Source organism: Magnolia sinica, chromosome 10 (assembly GCF_029962835.1).
Source record: "Magnolia sinica isolate HGM2019 chromosome 10, MsV1, whole genome shotgun sequence".
Classification (NCBI taxonomy): Eukaryota; Viridiplantae; Streptophyta; class Magnoliopsida; order Magnoliales; family Magnoliaceae; genus Magnolia; species Magnolia sinica.
Window position 1 is genome coordinate 69,134,395 of NC_080582.1, and position 24,708 is coordinate 69,159,102.

General features: G+C 38.9%; 2 protein-coding genes across 9 annotated transcripts in view; one reads left to right on the forward strand and one right to left on the reverse strand.

The window, feature by feature from the left end:
- Window positions 1–24,708, forward strand: part of LOC131216926 (endoribonuclease Dicer homolog 4-like) — a 188,393-nt gene that overhangs the window by 66,608 nt on the left and 97,077 nt on the right. For all 8 annotated transcript variants that reach the window (XM_058211553.1, XM_058211557.1, XM_058211552.1 and 5 more), the window contains one exon: window positions 14,202–14,394. In XM_058211553.1, coding sequence (XP_058067536.1) covers window positions 14,202–14,394 — 193 coding nt within the window. The remainder of the gene's footprint in view (window positions 1–14,201; window positions 14,395–24,708) is intronic.
- LOC131216927 (uncharacterized) lies at window positions 3,548–4,883 on the reverse strand. Its single transcript, XM_058211558.1, has 3 exons — window positions 4,525–4,883; window positions 4,268–4,398; window positions 3,548–4,151 (listed from the first exon to the last, which is right to left on the reverse strand). Exons 1-3 carry the CDS (start codon window positions 4,859–4,861, stop codon window positions 3,606–3,608), a joined length of 1,014 nt encoding a protein of 337 aa, XP_058067541.1. The 5' UTR covers window positions 4,862–4,883; the 3' UTR covers window positions 3,548–3,605.

Sequence of the window (24,708 nt, forward strand, 5' to 3'; positions counted from 1 at the left end):
CACTCCTTATTTTTGGTAGGCGCCCATGATTGTATTTTTAGTTTTAGCTTTTCTGAGCCTATTTTCTTAGCTCATAGTGTGATGTAGGACACGAAATTAATTATGAGGTGCAAGATTTCAAGCTTTAGATTATACCAATTTCTAAATAATCTCAAAAAAAAAATTACGTCCCACATACGTTCAAACATTCAACAAGGGGAATCTACGGGGGTCCAAACCTACTCACGTTTAGGGCTGGATTAAGTAGAATTATAAACCAAACAATACCCAATGGAGTGTAAATTCATTCAATCCTGCAAGGGACTGTTCCCCAATCCAAGAGATTCACTATGTTTCAAATAGGGGAGAACCTAGGGTTTGCAAGAGTTGGAAATACTTAGAATTTGAGATTTTCTAGGGTTAGGGTTTGGGATTTAAGGCGAGAGAGGAGAGAAATAGAGGAGAGAGAAGAACCTGAGAAGGATTCTAAGTGTGGACAGTAGTCCCACCTGGACGCACGTGCGCGGCTGTCTGGCCGCACGTGTGTGGGGTCTACGAACTGGGAACGGACTCCTTGGGTGTGGTCGGCTAGGGGAGGCCCACTCTCACACTAAATTTCGCGACGATCTGTCTTCCGGTGTGTGCGTGGTGCTCCGTCGAAGTTTCAGCCCCTCTGGTGGGCCAGAATTTGGAAATCTGTTGTAGTGGAGAACTTGGGCATAAAAAAAGGATAAATCTGAAGAAGGGAGGGCTGTGGAAGATGGTGGATGTGGGGTGGAAGAGATGGGGATGATTTGGGATAGTTGTGGCTTTGCACCATGGTAGTTAGCCCTTCGAGGAAGGGAGGGTTTCGCACCCAATTAGCTTCTTCAACTTAGAGGGATAGAAGAAAAAGTGTAGAATTTTATTCATAAGCTTCAAGGAAAAAAAAAAAAAAAACTCTACATTGGGTTGCCTATTTATAACAAAATCCTAAATCTCAAAAGCCGCGCCATGTACGCACACTTAGACTTAAAGACGAAGTAACAAAAATAACAACTAATCAACGCAATCAAAACCGTTCATGATGTTTCTAATAATAATAATAACCTAAACTCAAAATCCTAGATCATTTAGGGTAGTGGACCACGATCACGAGATCCAATGGTGGGATCCACATGATGGTCGGGTCCACTCCAATGATCCATAGCACAACCTCCTAGCTAAGAGGTCCTTCATAGATGCTGTCGTCGATCTAGATCGATAGTGGGGCCTTCCTCCTCCTTGAGTATGTGCGTAGGGTGTGGGGCGTGCGTGTGCGCAAGATGTCCCTATCATAGCATTGCATCCTTTTTTCTTTATTTGAACAAAGTTTTAGCTATTCATAAAAAAATAGCCATTAGTGAACCACGTGCATGTGGCTTAGTCAATGGGCTAGCCAATATTTCACATGTAGAAATGTGACTAATAGCTATCTCACCCTAGGGGATTTGCTCCCTTACAAAGTGATATCTCTTGATATACTTTGACCTCTTATGGAACTTAGGGTCTTTTGATATTGCAATGGACAAGGCATTGTCATAGTACGAAAGTACATGCTCTCTAGTGCTTGTGAAAATTCTCATATGGTAAAGAATTTCCTTAGTAATATGGCCTTCCATACAATCAGTCTAGAGGCGATATAATTTGACTCCGATGAATGTACAATATAAGTATATTTCTTGTTAGCGTGGAAAATGGCTTCTTCATTCTTCAAGAACATATGTGGATGTAGAATTATGAATGCTTCATCTCCTCCCCAATTAGTATTAGTGAATCCATGTACTCTTATATCACTTTTGCAATAACATAATATGAAATTGTTGGTGCCTTGTGAATAACGAAAGCTTCTCTTGATGGCTTGACAATGTTTAAACCTGAGATTTGATTGGAAGTGATTGACTAAACCAATGATTTAACAAATATCGAGACGGGTGCATAGTGCAAGATACATGAGTTTTTACCAACTCCATTAGCATAAGATACTTCACGTATTTTCTCCTTTACCAAGTCACTCTTAGGGTACATGCTCCCATTGAATTTGAGAATTTTCTCAAGGTCTATCCATATGTTTGCAACCCAACATTCCAAAATGATGAATAATGCTTTTTATAAAAATTTGCTTGGACAAACCTAAAAACCTTTCAGAATGATTCTGCTCAATTTCGACTCCTAAGATTTAGTTTGTCACCCATATATCTTTCATTTCTATAATACAACCAAGGTGTTTCACAGTGGTAATTGTGGGCGTAACGGTGCCCATCTTTATAGATACGCTAAACCAACGTAACGACCAATACGAGGTGCGTAATGGTCGATATGCTCCTGTATCAGTCATTTTTTTGAGCTAAAAAAATCCGAAAAAAAATCCAGAAAATTAAAAAAATTGTAAATATTTTAAATATGCATTCATTTATAATTTTGAACATTTCTATGGTAGTGTGATGGTCTGGTCTTTGATGAGAATGTTGTATCAGGTTGTCTGATGAATTTATGAACCTTACAACCTGGAATTGACTACAAAACTTCTATATTTATTTTTCTAACTATATAACATCAATACAAATTTATTAGGATGAATGTAATATCAAAACATCTCATATTTGCAGGTTGTATGATTATTTATAATATTGGTGTATTATATACCTTGCGACTCGTGTACATTTCATTTCAACATACAGAGTCTAAGAACTTTTGTGTCCTCTTAAATAATTCATATACCTAACAATTTGAATTCATTTCCTCCAATAGATCTTAAGAAAAAAAAATTGAAATTAGATTTGGGTGAATAGTGTCGTCAATTTGGGGTTGATTGGGCAGACCATTCGATGCCCCAAACCAACCTCAAATTCATTCAATCTATCGGTACTTTTGCCACTAATGGATTGGTGGACATTTATTGGATAGTGAAGACTGAAGAATGAAAAAGATCGAAGTCCTATTTCAAAAAACAAGTGTTTGCAAATTAACAGTGAAAATTGTTTAAACAGTTTAATTTTGGGATTGTGACTTAGCAACAACAGTCCCATAATTTAATTGATTAGTTTTAAAGTTATTATATGCCTCATGTACAAACTTTTAGGGCCATGTATGCAATGTTGTCAAATAGCATATGCAATCCTGTGTGATTGCATATGCGTGTGCGCATATGCGATTGCACAATCGCATATGCGGTCGCATTTTTTTTTTTTCGCATTTTTTCAAAAAATTCAAAAAAAATCAGAAAAATCAAAATAAATTATTATATGTCATTGGGACATGAAATACATTTAATTTAAGTAAAAATAAAATAAAATCAACCAATTACATGCATATGATAATGATACATTTACAAATTATAATGTAGTTAACTTCTTAAATCTTAACAATTAACATTTTACATTTAACAATAACAAATATGAAATATGAAATATCAAATATCCATATTCAAAATTCAACACTACATGTACATGATACAATACATAATATATAATATATCAAGTTATCAAGTAACAACAATCAACAACATCAACATCAACATCAAGACACTTAGACTTATGAGATAAGCATTAAACAAAATTAAGAAGTTATGTATTTATTATTTTATTTATCTAATCAATAATCATTAATCATATACATTGATCTAGCATCCATTGTGGCACATCACCAACAGGTCCACCACCACCACCACCACCACCACCATCATCATTCGAGTCATCTCCTTCTTCCACATACACTTCTTCCGTTTCTTCATCATCTGTACGTACTAATACTTCATCAACATCCAATGGTGGATGATCTTCAGCTTGATCATCATTATCATCTTCTCCTTCTTCAATCTCCTCAATCTCATCAACGGGTTGATGGCTACTACTCGTCCCCCGGCTCCCCCCCGTCCTTCGCCTTCGAGTGGTACTACTACCTTCACCAGGTGTCGATCCATATGCGGCATCTTCAACTTGTGCCCATGTCAGCTCCTCTCCAGCAAATACTAGGTCCTCCGTCTCTACGAGCCACTTGTTATCTTCATCCAACTCGTCTAAGCAGATAGGGTCAAGGAAACTAGGCTTTTCTTTTCTACTTTGGAATTGTTCTCGCAATTTTTGATTGTATTGAACGAAAACCAAGTCGTTGAGCTTTTTTTGCTCAAGGCGATTCCTTTTCTTGGTATGAATCTGCAAGAAAGAAAGCGCATTTGGCATTAGCTATTTAGGTAATTAATTTAGCTTAGGCCGCTAAAAAATTAAAGTTTACAAAAAAACAAAACAATTACTAAACAGTTTAAACTTACCGCCTCGAACGTGCTCCAATTGCACTCGCAACCACTGATAGAACACGTCAGTCCAAGAATCTTCATAGCCAGCTTCTTTAGAGCTGGATCCTTCCTGTTCGGGTCCACTCCATAGGCAACCCACCAGTCAGCTGAGAAAAACAGTTTAAGTATAGGTTATAGTCTTAGTCTCTTAGAGACACTTTGTAGAAAAACTTTTTGTAAGAGTTCAGTACACAGTTGACAGTATACTAACATTCATTCATAGAAGTACTTACTGGGTAATTTCATTGTCCGATGTCTTATTACGATCTCCCTTGAGAATATCCCTTCACTTTTTGTGCAGAAGTCCAGCAAAGTTGAGATTTTGTCCTGTTCTCCTCTATCTGGAATCATTCTTTCCAAGACATCAATAAATCCAACCATATGCATAGTTAGTGCTTTTGCTGGATCAGCAGAAGTGAATAAACAGACTGGGTTAAGGATGTAAGTAGCCGAATACAATGGGGATGACATTTGGTTGCCCCATCTTCTATCTATAATATCTAAAATTGGCCTGTAATCACGGTCTCTATAGTTAAAATGGTCCATGATCTTATTTTTCGCCCTCTCCATCGCATCATATTGTAGCCCATTGCGGGCTTCTCATTGCCGTCCACCAATCACAACACAATGACTAAGGGCTCGGATGATTTTAGCGCCTTTACCACTTGAGTCCAAAAACTTTAAGAAAGAATTGTTTGTTGAACCCGTTTCCCTTCAGCTTTCTTTGATCAAGACTCACTTGTAAAATCGGTCGACACTACAAAGCTTCTAAGTTCTGATTTCTTTGCATGTAGCCTTTGTAGTGTTAAAAAGGCTGTAGCGAAACGGGTGACTGCTGGACGTAGCAAGTTACCCCCAATGTGTTTTCTCATTCGACCAAGAAGAAGGGCGTGTTTGTACATAAATACTGTGATTCTTCTAGCCCTTGCAATCACATTTATAAATAATCTACCTATATCTTCTAACATAAGATCAATATAATGGGCTGCACAGGGGGTCCAAAATAAACGTCGCCTCTTCTCCATAAGAAGACGGCCGGCCATTACATACGAGGCTGCGTTATCTGTAATTACTTGTAGAACGTTGTCCTCATCTATTTCTTCAACTACACTATCTAGTAAGTTAAACAAATATTCTCCTGTGTGTAAATGGCCCAACGCATCCACTGACTTCAAGAACATTGTCTCAGCTGGACAATTTACCAAAAAGTTAATGAGAGACCGACCAGATTTATCGGTCCATCCATCGGCCATTAGTGAACAACCATATATTTTCTATGATTCCCTATATTCAGCTATGAAGGATTGCGTATATTCAACTTCAGTTTTTAGGCATGTCTCTCTCATTTCATGATATGAAGGAGTTTTAAGCCCAGATCCAAATTGACATATAGCCTCAATCATTAATTTGAAGGTTTTCGATTTAACGGCGTTGAAAACAACGGCGGTTTGGTAAAACCACTTAGCAATATATTGAATTGTGGTTTTCCTATCTTTTTGTTTATACCGGTTCTCTAAAGTTGTTTGAGCCGGCCCTTTCCCTCTACCCCTTTGGTCGGTGTGGTCTACACCATCTATCTATGGGCTTATGCCCTCGGGCTCTTTTCGATGGTTGTACTTGTGGTTTAGACCGGCCTGTCGAAGTAGGGGAAGTGGGACTAGCTTCATCTACATTAATTACATTTATATCTTCATATGCATCTTGTTTCATATATTTCTTATGACGTAGGGCACTATCGCATTTCTTTCTTGATTGTTTTTCCATATACTCCGCAATCTCCCTTCGGATTTCTGGAGTAATTTTGTTGCATGCTTTTGCATTTGACCCTGGTAAATGTGCAAAGTGTTGCTTGTGCCTTACAATGCCACCGGAACTCACATACCCACATAACTCACATACTATGTGAGTCTTTTTGGTAGCACTACGGTAGTGCCCATACTTCCAACCTGGGTCATTCGACTTGGGCTTCAAAGAGGAAGATTGGGAAGAAGACATGATGATGGTGGATGGTGGTGTATGTATTAGCACTAAAAAGTAACTAGCTAGCTACTAACTAGAAATTAGAAAGTAAACTACAAATAAAAAGGAAACTAAAGTAAAGTAAGAGACTAAGAAGAAGAACTAAGAAGTAAGAAAGAAGTAGATCTAAGAGAGTAAGTAAGAGTAAAGACTAAAGAGCCTAAAGAGATGGGACTTGGGGGAGAGAGAGAGAGAGAGAGAGAGAGAGAGAGAGAGAGAGATTTATACACAAATAAAATTAAAATTACAAATCTAAAAGAGGTTCCCAACTTCCAACTTTCAACTTCCAAATTCTTGTCTAAGTAGTCTACTTGTCTTCTCTTCACCTTTGCCCTTTCACTTGAGTATTGATCTTGATTCTTGAATTCTTGTTGTAACTTGTACTTGTAAGTTGTAAATTGTAACTTATAAGATGTAACTTGTATGTTGTAACTTGTCACTTGTAAGTTGTAACTTCAAACTTATAAGTTGTAACAACTAACAACTAACAAAGTAACAAATCAATTAACAAACAAAATTAAAAAAAAAATGATAGAAAGAAGTTGTTAGAATTAGAAACTTAGAACTTAGAACTTAGAAAACTTAGTGGATGGAGATTGGAGAGGAGTGAGGAGTCTCTTGACTCTTGAATATGGATGGTATGATGTATCATGTATCTTGGATTCTTGATTCTTGTACCCTTCCTTGATTCTTGTAAGTTGAAAGCAAAGAAAAGAAATATGGAAATGGAATATGGATGGAGAGGAGTGGATGTAGAATGTAGATTGTATTGTAGAGTGCTTAGAAGTTGGAATTAGAAATTTGTAAGAGAGGATGTAGTATGAGAAATAGAGAATAGAGAGAGAGTTTGAGTTTTTTTTGCATGTAGGAATGCTTAGAATGCATATTTATAGAGAAAAAATCCGGATTTTTTTTAAAAAAAGGGTAAAAAAAGGGTCAAAAATCTGACCATTGGCCATTATACGATCGCATATGCAGTATGCGATCGCATACATCGCATATGCTGGCACATGTGGCATATGCGATCGCATATCTGCAAGGATCGCATATGCCACTGTCACATTGCGATCGCCCCACAAATATGCGCATATGCGATTGCACATGACAACATTGCATGTATGGTGGGCCCACCTCGATGTATGTATTTTCTCTCCATGTTGTGCATCCATTTTGCCAACTTATTTTAGGGCATGGTAAAAAAATGAGGCAAATCCATATCTTAGGTGGACCACTAGTGGGTAAGGCCTTGAATGTGGGGCCCACCACAATGTATTGGTATGTACACATTGTCAATATGTTTTGCCAAAAATTTAAGGCATGGTCCAAAATATCAGGCATATCTTCATCTAAATCTCAGGGGGACAATTAGTGAGTGATGCCTTGAATAGGGGCCCACATTGATGGATTTGTTGTATATCCATGCCGTTCATCCCTTTTGCCAACTCATTTTCTTGGACATGGTCCAAAAAATGAGGCAGATCCAAATCTCGGGTGGACCACACAACTGGGATTGAATTCCCACCATTAAAAACTTCTTGAGAACAAATGTTTTTTTCTTTTTTTTTTTTAAAATCAAGCTGCTATTTGTGTTCTCCCTTCATCCAAGTCTATGTGACCTTATCATCAGGTTCGATAGCAAATAAACATTATAGTCGGCTCTAGGAAGTTTTTAACGGTGGGCATTCAATCCCTTTTGTGTGGTTCGCTTGAGATTTGGATCTACTTCATTTTAGGGACCACGCACTAAAATGAACTGGAAAAACTGATAGACGACATGGATATACAACACAAATAAAGGTGGGCCCCACATAGCGAAATAGTGCAAGTGTACTGAGTGGTGTACACCGCTTCGTTTTTCTAATGTGTGTGTGTGTGTGTGAGAGAGAGAGAGAGAGAGAGAGAGAGAGAGAGGCTACTGCAACAGTCGAAGAAGAAAAAGAAAAGTAGAAGCAGGTTTGTTTCTTTTCGTTTTTTTTTTTTTTTTTCCTGTTTTCTTTTAGGGTTGTTGGTTGTAACAACTGTTATGGGGTACTGTAACGGCCACTATGCCTTGTAACGGTTACATCCATTGCGGTTTGATTTTTTGGAACCCCCCATTTCACCCTTGTATTGCGTAATGGTAACTACTGACACTGTTAATAACTGATACGTAACCGATTTTGCACACCTTGAATACATCGAATATTATTTATAATATCGTCGATATTATCTGCATCACCAAGTTAGCAAAATTGAAACTATTGACTTTTAAAAAATTTCCAATTATCGCCAATATTTTGATAATATCGGTGATATTCTATGATATTATTGATATAAACAATATTATGAGGAGAACACTTTATAAAAGTTTCCTGAAATCTGATGCAGGACATGAAATTAAATATGAGGTGCAAGATTTCAAGCTTTAGATCATACCAATTTCTAAACAATCACAAAAGAAAAAATTCACATCCCGCATACGTTCAAACATTCAAGAAGGGAATCCACGGGGGTCCAAGCCTACAAACGTTTAGGGCTAGATCAAGTAGAATTATAAACCAAACAATACCCAATGGAGTGTAGATTCATCCAATCCTGCAAAGGAATGTTCCCCAATTCAAGAGATTCATCATGTTTCAAATAGGGGAAAACCTAGGGTTTGCAAAAGTTGGAAATACTTAGGATCTGGGATTTTCTAGGGTGAGGGTTTGGGATTTAAGGTGAGAGGGGAGAGGAATAGAGGAGAGAGAAGAACATGAGAAGGATCTTGCGTGTGGACAACAGGCCCACCTGGACGCACGTGCGTGGCTGTCTGGCTGCACGTGTGTGAGGTCCACGAAACTGGAAATGGACTCCTTGGGTGTGGTCGGCTAGGGGAGGCCCACTCTCACGCCAAGTTTCCCGACGATCCGCCTTCCGGTATGTTCGTGGTGCTCCACCGAAGTTTCAGCCCTTCCGGTGGGCCAAAATCTGGAAATCTGCTGTAGTGGAGAACTTTGACACACAAAAAAGATAAATCTGAAGAAAGGAGGGCTGTGGAAGATGGTAGATGTGGGGTGGAAGAGATGTGGATGATTCGGGATAGTTGTGGCTTCGCACAATGGTAGTTAGCCCTTCGAGGAAGGGAGGGTTTTGCACCCAATTAGCTTCTTCAACTCAGGGGATGGAGAAGAAAAAATGCAAAATTTTATTTATAAACTTCAATGAAAAAAAACCTACATGGGGTTGCCTATTTATAACAAAACCCTAAACCCCAAAAGCCGCGCCATGTGCGCACATTATTATTTAGAGACGAAGTAACAAAAATAACAATTAATCAATGCAATCAAAACCAATGTTTCAAATAACGATAATAACCAAAACTCAAAATCCTAGATCATCTAGGGTAGTGGGCCACGATCATGAGATCCAATGATGGAATCCCTATGATGATCGGGTCCACTCCAATGCTCCATAGCGTGGTCCCCTAACTAAGAGATCCTCCATAGATGTTGTCGTCGATGCAGATCGATAGTGGGGCCTTCCTCCTCCTTGAGTACGTGCGTAGGGTGGGGGGCGTGTGCGTGCGCATGATGTCCCCATCGGTATCTTTGATACCATTGATATTATCTCCAATACTAGGAAAACATCCATAAATAGACGAAAATTGAGAAAATTCCAAAAACCCAAAAAATCCCTCTTTTTTTTTTTTTTTTAATGAAATTTGTTCCTTAGGTGGTTTCAATCATTCATGGTTATTAATGAATTTAAGTTCAAATTTTGGGAGAAAGCTTGTCTTGAAATGAAGACTAGCAGAATCTCAAAGGTGGCGAAAAATCTATCGAAACGTCTTTTTTCTTTTTTTTTTTGTTGCAAATCTTAGCACGGATTATAATGGAAATCCCCATGTCTATGCATGATTGTTGTGCATTCAGTATTTGGAGTGAACAAATTAGGATTTAATTGAAAAATGGGGAGAATTGGTGAAATCCTAATTTTTCCATTTTTATACTGGAGAATATGTATAAAAAAATTTGCACTCATATGATATAAAAACTAAATATATATATATATATATATATATATATATATATATATATATATATATATATATATATATATATGAGCTATTGATTGGCTAGAAATTTTTATATATTTATGTTATACTGATTTTTTTGACAATATATGCCCCTATTAAATGGAAATTTAACATGTATAGGTGTTATTTTCAATATTTTGATTCTTACAAGTGTAAACATGTGTCTTTTGACATCTTTTGAAGTTTCAATTAAAAATTTCACCTTTTTTCCCAATATTTCCCTCAAATAGCAATATTTAATAGTATCAGTGAGACTAATACATGTTTCTGTGTCCTTGGTTGTTAATACGTGTAACGATAGTTGCAATACCGATATTCTGAACATTGGTGATAACAATGGTTGTTAGTCCAAATCATTGCAAATAAGAGGAATATCGTCCATATACAAAGATATAAGTAAGAATTTTTGTTTTCTTCATATAGAGTCATAGACACAATGGTCTTCCAAGTTCATGACAAACTTAAAGGCATAATTCAAACTGTTGGACCAACATACCAAGGAATAATTTCTCTTTCTTGAGCGATCCAATTGTTGGATCGTTGACATGGCTCTCGATCGACCGTTGGATGTGCTCAACGACCAATATCTCCAGATGGCCTGATCATGGGTTGAACGTTATGGATACTGATGAGATGGTGATGATGTAATCCACTTGATTGGTGAACGGTAGGATCCACACAGATGCACATGATCATTAATGATGTCTAGCCATGGTCATCTTGGTGGGCACCATGAGTGTCGGTAGAATGGTTTTCTGGGGTCCATGATCATGGCATGGCACCATGTGGTTCACAATAATGGTTACAGAAACATCATGCCTTCCGCATGTCTAGCAAAGTATGCAATAGTTGCAAGTTCAAGACAAACATAATGAGTCTGTGTGGTATACATGTACATGCACGGCCTGCTAACAACAGCGGCCCTTGGCAGTGGTCTTTAGATGAGTGTCCTTTCATGCACTTGCACTACTCCCAACCTTCCATAGCCGCGTCGCCTCTTGGTGTTTGCATAATTTAATATGAGATCTTGAATGGGCTTGAATATGCACATGCCATGAGGCTAAGATACTTGTGCCCTAATTTGGGGCCCACACATACCATTTGACCATTGGATTGGGCTGATTCCCAGGGCCTCCCATCATCATTGTAGGGCAGACCCCTAGTGGACAGGTTGGATGGTACATAGATGGCATTGTGGGCCCCACAACATAGAAAAATGCCTATATATACAAATTCAGGTGGTGGGGCCCACATGATGGTTTGATTGGGCTGACTTTTTTGGTGTCAAATCGGCATGGTGAGGACACTTAATGGATGAGTTGGATGACATGCGCGACCTTTATGGGCCCCGCAATGAATCCAATGCTTTTCTATGGGGGCGTCCCCTCCCATCATTCCCATGGTGCCTATGGTGTGGCCCACTTGATCTCGATGATTGGATTGGCCTGATCCCCCCTCCCACCCACATGCAAGTTGATTTTAGAAGATTTGGAATGAGGAAGGAAAAAAGAAAGAAGGGAAGAAGTATTGAGAGAGAGAGAGAGAGAGAGAGAGAGAGAGAGAGAGAGAGAGAGAGAGAGAGAGGCTAGGGAAACTTGTGTTGTGTATATTAGCCTATTTTGACTAACACACACACACACACACACACACACATATATATAAACTTGAAAGAGATATATAATGCTCCACAAGAGTATAAAACATACACACACACATAAATACAATTATATGTATCTCAACACTCCCCCTCAAGCTGGAGCATGGATATCGATCATGCCCAACTTGAAATACATACAAAGAAGACAATTGTGATCAACATAGGCCGTTGCTCCCACAACATAACAGGATACGGGATCTTTGATTGTTGGTTGTCTATAGAAGATAGCTTGAACTTTCTATGTTCATTAAATCTTCTCTTTAAATAGGAGGCCATAACCAAACTTGACAACCATCGAGTCACCAACACATCATCCACATGCAAAATCCTCTCACAAACACGTGCAACATTGCACAATAAATGAGACTATACTCACAACACTTGAGAGAATACACACACAATAGCATGTGAAGGCATGGGTGCAACACGTGCAACATTATGTTAGTGAATTACACTCACACATAAATACAATTATATGTATCTCAACACTCCCCCTCAAGCTGGAGCATGGATATCGATCATGCCCAACTTGAAATACATACTAAGAAGACAATTGTGATCAACATAGGCTGTTGCTCCCACAACATAACAGGATACGGGATCTTTGATTGTTGGTTGTCTATAGAAGATAGCTTGAACTTTCTATGTTCATTAAATCTTCTCTTTAAATAGGAGGCCATAACCAAACTTGACAACCATCGAGTCACCAACACATCATCCACATGCAAAATCCTCTCACAAACACGTGCAACATTGCACAATAAATGAGACTATACTCACAACACTTGAGAGAATACACACACAATAGCATGTGAAGGCATGGGTGCAACACGTGCAACATTATGTTAGTGAATTACACTCACAACTAGCAGCAAGGTCCTAATAAAGAAAGAGATGATGAACGGAAAAGGCAAGCTCCACTACTTGTAAAAATTCCCATGTCAAGTTGAGTCAAGCATTACGTCGAACAGTTTGTGTGCACAATACCTCCAAGCATGAAATGAGAACATCAACTCCATAATCACCATCAACATGATTCTACATTGCATTTCACAGCTCCATAACATTAGAACGTGAACAAATAAAGAAATTCCAGCAAAAACCCATAAACAAGGGGTAACGACACCCATTTCTTACAAAAAAATAAATGTCATAGCACAGTCAAATCTCGATGGAACTTCACAATTCTTGTTTCTAGCGACTGCACATGATTCATTGCATATGCTCCATATAGAAGATCTACACAAAAAAACTTGAGAAAAACAGCACAGTTAGAATACTGAAATCTAAACTTTTTTCGATTTTTCTCTATTTTCGTTGAAACACCATAAAAACATGTACAATAATTATAGAAAAATCACCATTATTCTTCTAAAATCGTCTTTCATATCCCATCTTTTTTCTGTTTCAAAAGGACTACTTGGACATACACTGCTGACAGCATCTGTATGTACAAATGACGTCAGTAGTGAGCCCCACTACATAGGCTGTGATCAGGTCCTGACTATTGTACGTGTGTTGTGTGTTAGTCTATTGACACACATACACATTAACTTGAAAGAGACATACAATGCTCCACAAGAGTACAAAACATACATACACACACAAACATGGTTACATGTATGTCCACAACACATACACAAGGTGATGGAGCACACTTGTTGGACATCGTAGATGTCATACCCAAACCAGGTTGGGCCTATGGTCTACCATTTTCACCAGAACAACTGCAGTGAACACATTTTCATTCCATGCATCCATCACATGCATGCATATGCACATCCATCATCACGCATACATCCATCTGTCCAGGCACGCATACAATCATCCAACAACTAGAATCCCTCTATTTCTTAGGACATCGACTGTAGTTACCCAAGGTCCTAAGCCTCGGTGGGACCTCCCCATAGGAAAGAATTAGCCCATTAATTTATACATAAAGATTCCAAATACTTGGAATCTAGAGATTGGCAATTTGTCCCTCAATTTCATTTTGCTTCAAAAGGCTGTCTTGACCCTTTTGAATAGGTAATCAAGTTTTTGTGTAGCTCATTTAGAAATTATGATTCATAATATATTTGAGGTATCTGCAGAAAAGTAAGTAGTGTTCTGTTTGTCATCATATTTCCATGATATCTTTCGAGGGAATTCATCTTTATTTATTTTTTCTTTGTTAGGTCTAGAGCAGGCATGAAATGTATAGTTTTTGTGAAGAGAATCATTGTTGCAAGATCATTGGCCTTCATCCTTGGAAGATTACCCTCACTGACTTTCTGGAAGTGTCAGTTCCTTGTGGGAATGCACTCTGGACAAAAAAATATGTCGCGGAAAATGATGAATGGCATTGTTGAAGATTTTCGGTCTGGAAAGGTACTGCCATAGTATTGAATGTCATCAAGTAATCAAAATTAATTCATGATTACCATAAGATATAGACCTTTTGGTATCCTTTCTTTGTATTTTTTTGCTATCCTGCGGTATTTTGTACGAGATGATATCCAACAAAAACTTCATATAATTTCCTGTTTCACCAAAAAGATGTATACCTTCTTACTTATTCAAGAGAACTATGGACAAACAGATCTTGAAAGGTAGTTTTAATAATGAAGAAAAATGTTGAGGATTGTACTTATGCCTAACAAAAGTAGCCAAATGTTTGTTAATAGGATATCTGACAGCTGTAAATATGTCATAGTTAGTGGCATTGTTGTACTCTTTTGGGTACTTTGTGGTGGCTTTAAAAGTTAAGATGCAACTGTAGAGTAACTGTATAGAAGTCAACTCCAAAGCCACCGGGGTTATGGACTATCTTCTGTGCTACATATGATGATCATGTTGGAAAGTGCATTTCTTCAGATCCTCCAGGTAGAGGCGAATCATAATAACCAGACTGAGAATTGAATGTTGGAAATTAGGTGAGAAACGGATGTGAGACATTTTTGAGAACATTTGTTGCAGTAGTATGCAACTGCTTGAAATGGATGGTGGGAGCTGGAAGCGAGTACCTTAGGTATTTGCACAGGGCAATGGATTTCCCTGAACTATGAGCCAAACTACTTCCTATGGGTTGACTCGGTTTGCTTCTTGTCAGGGGGAATGTTAATTCTACTGTGAATAACATGATTTTAATAGAGCTTCCCATGCAGATTGCCAAAAATGAAGCCATGTCTAGAAAATTGTAAAAGAATATAAATAGTAGGTATTATCTTACTCTTGGCTCATTATCTCAATGCTGAATGAGACCCATTTATCTCACAGTTGCAGAGTTTGGGTTCTGTTGATAACTGTCAAGCAAAGAAACAAAGGTACAAATACTATCATTGAAGAAAACTGACAACAAGTCTTGTTTGAGGAAATTTGCCTGCTCATGCATGTGGGAAGAGCAAGGTATATTCAATAACAGTATTGGCCGGCTGTGATACCTTTATGTTATGGGCTGTTACAGTTTTGTAACAGTTTGTAACAGCTGAAATTTGTCAAGGAAAAAAAGTAAAAATGGAAAAATTGAAAATTTGAGAGGATTCCAAATATGTATTCTTTTTTTTTTCCCCCTTCATTCGAACATGTTTACGATGATGTAATGGGCCTTTCTCTAGTAAGAATGCTTTCTTGGGCTGCCAAATGATTTATTAACATGAGATGCTTGGATTGACTTCAAAATTCCTATATTTGATTTTATAAAAATATCCAATTTCAATGATTTAATATCAATAAGATTGTATGGGAATGAATGTTACGACAAGACAATTATATATTTATATTTATATAACCATTTTACCACAAATAACCGTAGTATATTTGTATAGGTCTATAAGATGTCAATGCATGAAGTGATGTAAACGGATAAAAATAAATATAAATACATTACGGACCAATCAAAACACCACCAAAAAGAAAATCTTTGTCCATGGCTGCTCAACATCATATCATCTGACTGTGGTTGTGAAATGGGTGCCATATGATAGCCAGAGAGGAAGACTGTCAATGAAACCCGATGATGACTGATCATGATCACCACCACCATTAGGCATCTACTATGTCGAACTCGAATAAGAATAGTCACCAGTTATAGCCATAGTCTTACCCATACTAGCATGGTGTGCCTTAAAGGTCATTACGGGGCCGTAAAGGGCGTTACATAAAGGTAACAGTGGCAACCATTACACGTTACGGGGTCGTAATGGCCGTAACAACTGTTATGAAAAAAATGACATGTAACTGCCATTTACGGTCCGTTATGCCCCCGTAAAGGCCATAACTGTTAGTAGGATTGATAACATACTTGCCATAAATAAATTGTACATTTATTTAGGAAACAGATCTGTAAATATCTTTCCTGAATTAGGCGATATAGATGCTGTAATTAGGGGATATAGATGCTGCTGTAATTAGGGGATATAGATGCTGCTGTAATTAGGTGATATTATGCTGTAATTAGGGGATATAGATACTGCTGTAATTAGGGGATATAGATGCTGTAATTAGGGGATATAGATGCTGCTGTAATTAGGGGATATAGATGCTGTAATTAGGAGATATTATGCTGTAATTAGGGGATATAGATGCTACTGTAATTAGGAGATATTATGCTGTAATTAGGGATACTGTAATTAAGGGATATATTTAGGGAAAATAATTTCTATATAAGACAAGGACCACTCGATTGAGGGTCATTGAGCAAATCTAACATGGTATCGGAGCCACTTTCTGCAACCTTGTCTTTGGTCCAATTTTCGTGGTTCTAGGCTCTGGTTTTTCTAGTTTCTTCGGTGCGGGTTTTGGTTTGCAGTTTTTTTAGTGCATTTTGAGAGATTCTAGTTATGGCTAACAATTCCAAATCAGAAGTCTTTCAAACTCGGTTTACAGGGAAGAATTATGCTGCCTGGGAGTTTCAGTTTCAACTTTTTGTTATGGGAAAGGAGTTGTGGGGTCATGTTGATGGGAGTGATCCAGCACCTACCGATCCTACGACGTTGGTTCAATGGAAGGTGAAAGATGCTCGCATGATGACTTGGATTCTTGGGTCTATTGATCCACTGCTTATACTCAATTTAAGGCCGCACAAGACGACTAAATCGATGTGGGAGTACTTGAAAAAGGTCTATCATCACGATCATTCTGCTCAGCGATTTCAATTGAAAATTGATCTTGTTGCCTATTACCAAGGTACACTCTTTGTTTAGGAATATTTCTATGGTTTTTAGAGTCTTTGAGCTGAGTTTTCCGACATTGTGTATGCCGACGTGTGGGCCGAGTCCCTCTCTGCTGTTCAAGTAGTCCATGAAGTTAGCAAAGGAAACCAGTTTTTAATGAAACTAAGGCCAGAATTCGAGTCTATTCGCTCCAACCTGATGCACAAAGATCCTTCACCTTCTCTTGATGTGTGTTTTTATAACGCCCTGGAAATCCGGGGTCGAGCAGAAGCTCAACTCCCGAGTTCCAACGCATCACTTATGCAACAGAGATAATGATGTTTGAATGTTGTCTGTATTAGTGCATTAAACATGAGTGAGATTATACTAAAACAGCATATCATACTCCAGAGATAATTAAGTTAAGCAAGCGGAAGACTGATTTTAATATAAAAAATATAGATACGTGTTTCATAACCTCCAGAGTATGATCATGTAGCTGGGCTGAATATATATACAAGTGTTGTTTCAAACTTACAAAATGCCAAAAATGTAAATGTTCAACTAATCCAGTATCCCTGTAATCCAATCGAAGCAGAACAAGGTCAACGATGACCCGCCTGATAGCTGAACATAGGAGAATTCTTCCTCCTTGTCCATGAAGTCCATTTCAGCTGCATAGACTTTACCATTACCTACATCTAAAACAGAGTCTGGGTGGTATTTTAAAATACCGTCCTAGGTGGGAATGAGTAGCTAATTCAGTGGAACTATAAAGCAAAGGTTAACATGTTATCAATTCAGTCAAGCAGTAATGATAAAGTAGTACAATAATCATGTCTTAAGTACTCTTGTTATTGCAAGAATGGTATGCGAAAATGATGTATGCCCTCGCCTGCACTCCGTCAGCGACATCATCTCACGATCGCGCATGCAACACTCCCGGTAAACATACGCTTCCTCGCCAAAGCACCGTGCAATGCGGATGCATGATCGTGTTAACCAAGTTCTTATTTAGGCTTATTTATATGACAGATTCGGGAAGCTAAGGTACCTCCCTTATATCATTACCCAAACGATGAACCATCTAGGGTCGTCAATCCTAGCTAATCACATACGATAGGCAGTTCCGGGTCGCTACGGAGAGGCTTGTCACCTCAACGCAGGCCTAGTTTACACTTGAGGTCACTACGGAAAGGCTCGTCACCTGATCGCAGTCTTAGTGTATACTCAAGGTTACTCCACCGACGCCCTACCAACTGGCAGTCTATTTTCGAAGGCTTGTCACCAACCCGACTGGGGACCACAGCCGGCTGTGCCGGGGCAGGCCGACAGCTCGAATACAGTGTCCCATACCACCGTATTCGGCTCACGAGTTTAGGTTGCTCACTGGTCACTACGGGGAGGCTCGTCACCCCAATGTAGGCCGACAGCTCGACCATGATGTCCCATACCATCATGCCCGGCTCATGAGTCTTAGCGGATCGTGGTACCAAGGTTGAACGCGCTTTGCATTGGTAAGTTGGTACCTTAGATTCAAGCAGTAGTGTCCATACATGGTAAACACATAATGGGCCAATCGGGTTACTTGACAAGTTCGATTGGTACGAGCGTACGTTGAATGGTACCACTGTCGACAATCATCGTACGACTTGGATTCATCGAACTTATCCAATGTGGCGAGACTAGTTCGGCCACTCATTCGGGAATCATTAACGATTGCCTGGACTACGCGGTAGTTCCAATCATACTCAAACACTTTAGGCATTCATATGTGATAGTCAAAACAATATGTGACAAACAATTCAAATATAAATCTTATTTCAGCATTTTGACAAACAAATAACACACATGTTATTATACGTAGCATTTCATCCATAAAGCATGTAGTAGTAAGATAGGTTACATGAAGGAAACTATAACTAAAGATAACGTAATTGAGAATCCTATCTCAATACCCTCCTTAAACATATTTCAGCCAACATTTTCTCATTCAGGCATTTTATCAAACACTTAGACTACACATGTCAACATACATGTAATAAATTAGTTATAACATATATTATGACAAGTCCTTTTACAAAGGAGTTGTCACACATACAACAATCATATATTTACAATTCATAATCATGGCATGCACAAATCCAAATTCCATATTCATTCAAACATTTCAACAAACACATGGAATGCATTATAATCAACATAATTTATATATATGCATAATATACGGAAAACATCGTATCTAAGCACATGTGATAGCAATCAAGTCAGTCATAAATCATTAACTGACATTGAAAGCCTTGAAAACCATAGCCTAAGCATTTATAGTTCGCACCTTTCGTCGGTTTGCTCGTTACGAACTCGGTTCGTACACTACGTCTCTGTCTACAGCACAACGACTACCTAAATCACGAAGCGGGTTAGCTATTTCACCGATTCCTCTATTTGGATTCCTAAAACGAGATTAGGGTTGGGATTTCTTATCCAAATCAAAGTCAGAATCAACGGTGCAACGATGGTGGCGTGGCGATTCGGTGTGTGGAGTTGTGGGAGTGAATCCCAATAACGATCTCCCAGACTCTCCCTTCTCTCCTTATTCTTTTTCTCTTTTTTCTCTCTTCTCTCTCCTAGGGTTTGGAGAAAATCGTATGGAATGGGAATGGGGTGGTTTAAGGACTATTTATAAGCCTAGAACTGATGTCAATGGCCCTAGGGCCATGGTATACTTAGGTTATAGTCAAATGGTGGCTGTTTCTGATAAACGGGGCCTATCTGGAGGTCCATTTCCTGCATACGGTTTGGGGAAAGTTCCCTGACAATGGATCTATGTCAGGTTAAGATTTCGGTCCGATCGGATTTGTGGATCGACCGCGGAGCACCAGTTTCAGTTCAATGGCTATTGTCACTCGATTAGGGCCACAAGTACACTGACATGTGTTGGAAATTTTCCCTGATCCAATGGTGTAGTTGGGTCAGAATCTGACGGTTTGAAGTCTTCAATTTCGCCTGTGAACGAATGACCCAATTCACTTGAGTTTTGGTTCATTTTCTAAAGATATTCGCGTTTCTTACACACTTCGCTCAGGGCTTAAGTTGTGCATTTCTGGATACTATTTGGGCTCGATTCCCGCGATGGTTGTCAAGTCCAATAAGACTGACATAATCCTATAGTTTCACGGTAATCGGACTTTCGACGCACGGTCCAGGTCCGATATGGAGTTTCAATGTGCTCTCGAGAGCAACCGGATTTTGGGATTTGTCCTAGGTTTGAAAGGGACGTTGAGTCAATGGTATTAATGATTTTGGGTCTTGCCATTTGTGTAAATAGTGGTTCGAGCTAAATCCAACAATTCTTTAGTTTAGTACTTGACTAAATTCCGCCCTAATTTCGACAGAATAAGGTCCTAGGTAGTTCTATGCCCCTTTTTGGCACTTTTAGTTAGTATATTATTTTAATTATTTTTCTAGTAGTTCGTCATCAAGTTTACTTCATCTCCACCAAATTTCATTTGATTTTGTGTAGTAGAAAAGTTCTAAAAATTCTAGAAGTAGCAGCTGTCCACACTAATAATTGTTGGACAGTTGTCACATCAACCTAGATTTAACTATATTAAAATTTTTATTATATTTTTCACTTATTTTTACATGAAACTAGACTTATCAAGCTTCAATCTGGCTTTTAAATCACCTAATTCGGAATTATAACGAGAGAGATATGACTTTTTGAAGTCGATCGAAAAGTGCAGAAAATCTGCAGCGAGGGTCCACCAAAACTTGGTGCACCGGCGGCGACCGGGCGGTGGCGCCGCCCGCTCGCTGTGATGTCTAGTGGTAATTCCGCCACTCGATTCTTGAAATGAGTGCATCTTGCAAATCGAAATGAGTTATTTGACGTACAATATATGATTTTGGGGTAGGAGCAGTGTTCGAAATATCGATACTATCGGCCGATATATCGGCCGATATTATCGTTATCATACCCCTGCGAGACGATACACTCGCGATAACCCCCGGAAGATACCAAAAAACCCCAAATTCCAGATATCGGCCGATATATCGTCGATATCGCACGATATTTTGATGATATCGCGCGATTTCCTCTCCATTATTGTCGGACATCGACGTCATCATCCGAAAAAATCAAAAAAAAAAATTCGAAGGTGGATTTCGGTACCTGTAGAAGAGATCGCCATGATCGGAAGCTTCCATTTGGTGGGCCATTCGAATTGAAGCATCGTTCCTAGGTTACCATAAATAAAATCTCCGATTTTGGAGAGAAATCCGAAGACATCCTCGCCGATACGATGCGATTTGGGAGAAAGTTTAGGGTTCCGGCTTCCGGAACCCTCTCTGTGTAAAAATAAAGGTCGTTTTGGCCCGTTTTATGAAAATCGGGTACCGCACACCACCACTGTATGGACGTCACCAAGTTCTGTGGGTCCCATCACGAGGTATGTGTTATATCCAGACCGTTCGTCCATTTGGCGAGCTCTTCGTAAGGCTTTAGCCGAAAAATAAGACAGATCCAAAGATCAACTAAACCACACTGCAAACAGCAGTGGTGGATTGAACGTCCACCATTGAAACCCTTTTGGGGGTCACGGAAGTTTTGGATCAATATGATATTTATTTTTCCTCTTAATCCAGGTCTGTGTGACCTAATTAACAGATTGGATGGAAAATAAACATTATGTGGGCCCTACGAATGTATTAATGGTGAGAATCAGTCCCCACTGCTGATTGTGGTGTGGCCCACTTGAGCTTTGGATATGACTCATTTTTGGGTTCATGATCTAAAATGATCTCTCCAAATGCATGAACGGTGTAGATATAATAAATACATTATTGTGGGGCATGTAACTTTGAAATGTTGGTACAACTTGAGCTCGAGGAGCGTCAGCACCGGACGCGGATTGCGTACTGAGCAACTCCGCACGCTTAGCGTACTGAGTAAACTCTGTGGGGTCCACCATGATTTAAATATGTTATCCACTCCGTCCATCCATTTTAGTAGATAATTTGAGGCTATATCCCAAAAACGAATTATATCCAAAACTCAAGCAAACCTCACCATGGGAAAGAATGTGAATTGAAATTCTACCATAGAAAATTTCTTGGGGCCCACAGAAGTTTTGGATCAATTTGTTATTTGTGTTTTCCCTTTATTCATGTCTGTGTGATCTTATGAACATGTTGGATGACAAATAAACATCACTATGGGCCCTATCAAGGTTTCAACGGTGGAAGTCATTATTCCCACTGTTTCCTGTGGTGTGGCACACTTAAGCTTTGGGGCATTCTTCAATTTTCAGATCAACCACTAAAATGAGCTGGAAAAACAGATGGACGGCGTGGATAACTCACACACATTCACAGTAGCCCCAACTGAGTTTACTCAGCACGATAAAAGGGTACTGAGTAACTCATTACGCAATCCGATTTCGTCCATATACGGATTTCCTGCCAAAGCCTTCCGCGGGAAGTTCCTGCGCTTGAAACCTTAGTGGGGCCTACTATGATGTTTGTGAGGAATCCACTCCGTCCATCCGTTTTGTGAGATCATTTTAGAACATGGCGTAAAAAATGATTAGGATCTAATACTCAAATGTGCCAAAAATGTGAGGATTGAACATCCACACATATTCATACGGCCACATAAGTTTTGAATCAGACTAATATTTGTATTTTCAATTCATCCATGTAGGAATAACGTTATGAACGGTATGGATGGCATGTTAACATCACTGTCGACCCAGGGAGGTTTCAACTGTAGGAATTTTCCTACCCACCTTTTCCTTTAGTGCGGCCCACTTTAGTTTTGGATCCTGCTTATTTTTGTTCTCAATTGCTAAAATGATCTCAAAAAATGAATGGACGAGGTGGATTTCTTACAAACATCACAGTGAGCCCCACCTAGGTTTCGAGCTAAGGAACTTGGCAAGAAACCCCCCCCCCCCAGTGTGGTGGGAAGTGGATCCCCTAGTGAGGAGTGTACTTTGTAAACTTTGTGAGCCCACTATAATTCATGTATTTTATCCACTCCGTCCATCCATTTTACCAGATAATTTTATGGTTTGAATGAAGAGAAAAAACTATTATTAGCTTGATCCAAAACTTTTGTGGTCCACTAATGGTCAATTACCATAATTTCCTATGGTATGGTCTACCTAATTATTGGATCTGTTTTATTTTTTGGATAATGTCCTAAAATGATATGGCAAAACGGATGGACGGGGTTGATACTGAATATAGTTATCTTAGTTCAATCGGACAGCGCATAGCTTAGGACCCTCTACAAAGGAAATCTATTATGTACACTTCTTTTTTGAAACTTTATGATTTAAAAGTGTGTATTAAAGGCCTTTTTAACAATCCCCAAAGTTTCATTAAAAAATTCAACCATTTTCCCAATGTTTCCCCATGTTTCCCAAAAAGTGCGATAAACTATGCGATACAAACGATATATCCCGTGCGATAACCGATACGTATCTATATCCCAAGGGTGCGATACATTGTGCGATACCGATATTTCGAACACTGGGTAGGAGAAGCTGCTTTATCCAAATAACCTATTTATTTTATGAGATTCCATGAAGTTAATGGTCAAAAACCCATTTTATTTATTTATTTACTATTTATAGTAAATTTTAGTTTAAGTATTGTTTCATTTAAACTTTAGGATTAGTGTCTAATATGAAAATACTTAGAAAAATTTGAAGAATAAGGTGGTGAAAGGTGAGATTTTGGAGGAAATGGGTTGAAAAGGGGATTTGTGACTTTAGGATCGAGTTCTGAGAAGTCAATAAGGTGTTATGATCGACCCATTGCCCAAGGACGTCCAACTCCAAGTTGGCAAAAATCCGAGACGTTACAGTTTTAGAGCACTTCTTCGAGAGGAACAATGTCTTCTTACTCAATCTTCGCTTCCGCAAGAGAATGCTGTCGCATACGCTGCTCAAAGCAAAGGTAGGGTTCGAGACATGCGTACAGTTCAGTGCTACAGTTGCAAAGATTATGGGCATATTGCTGCCCATTGTGCTAAAAAGTTTTGCAACTACTGTAAACAGAAGGGGCACATCATCAAAGAATGCTCAACACATCCTCAAAACCGACCCCGTGAATGCTTATCATGCTACTGCTACTGGCCACACTTCGGATGGGGTAACCAGCACTCAAAATCTCGCTCCAGTGTCATCTTCCACTGCTACTACACCTGCCCTTACACCTGAAATGGTGCAGCAAATGATTGTATCGGCATTTTCCGCTTTAGGGCTGCAAAGTAAGGTTACTATACATACTATACCCTCTCAATCTTGGCTTGTTGACTCCGCTGCATCCAATCACATGACCAGTTCTCCTGATATGCTTAGCAATGTTCGTAAGTACACTGGTTCTTCTAATATTCAAGTTGTTAATGGCCATCGTTTACCGATTACTGGGGTTGGTGATATCGCACCGTCACTTACTAATATTTTTGTATCACCTGGGCTTTCTACGAGTCTTATCTCGGTTGGACAATTAGTAGATGATAATTATAATGTTCAGTTTTCTC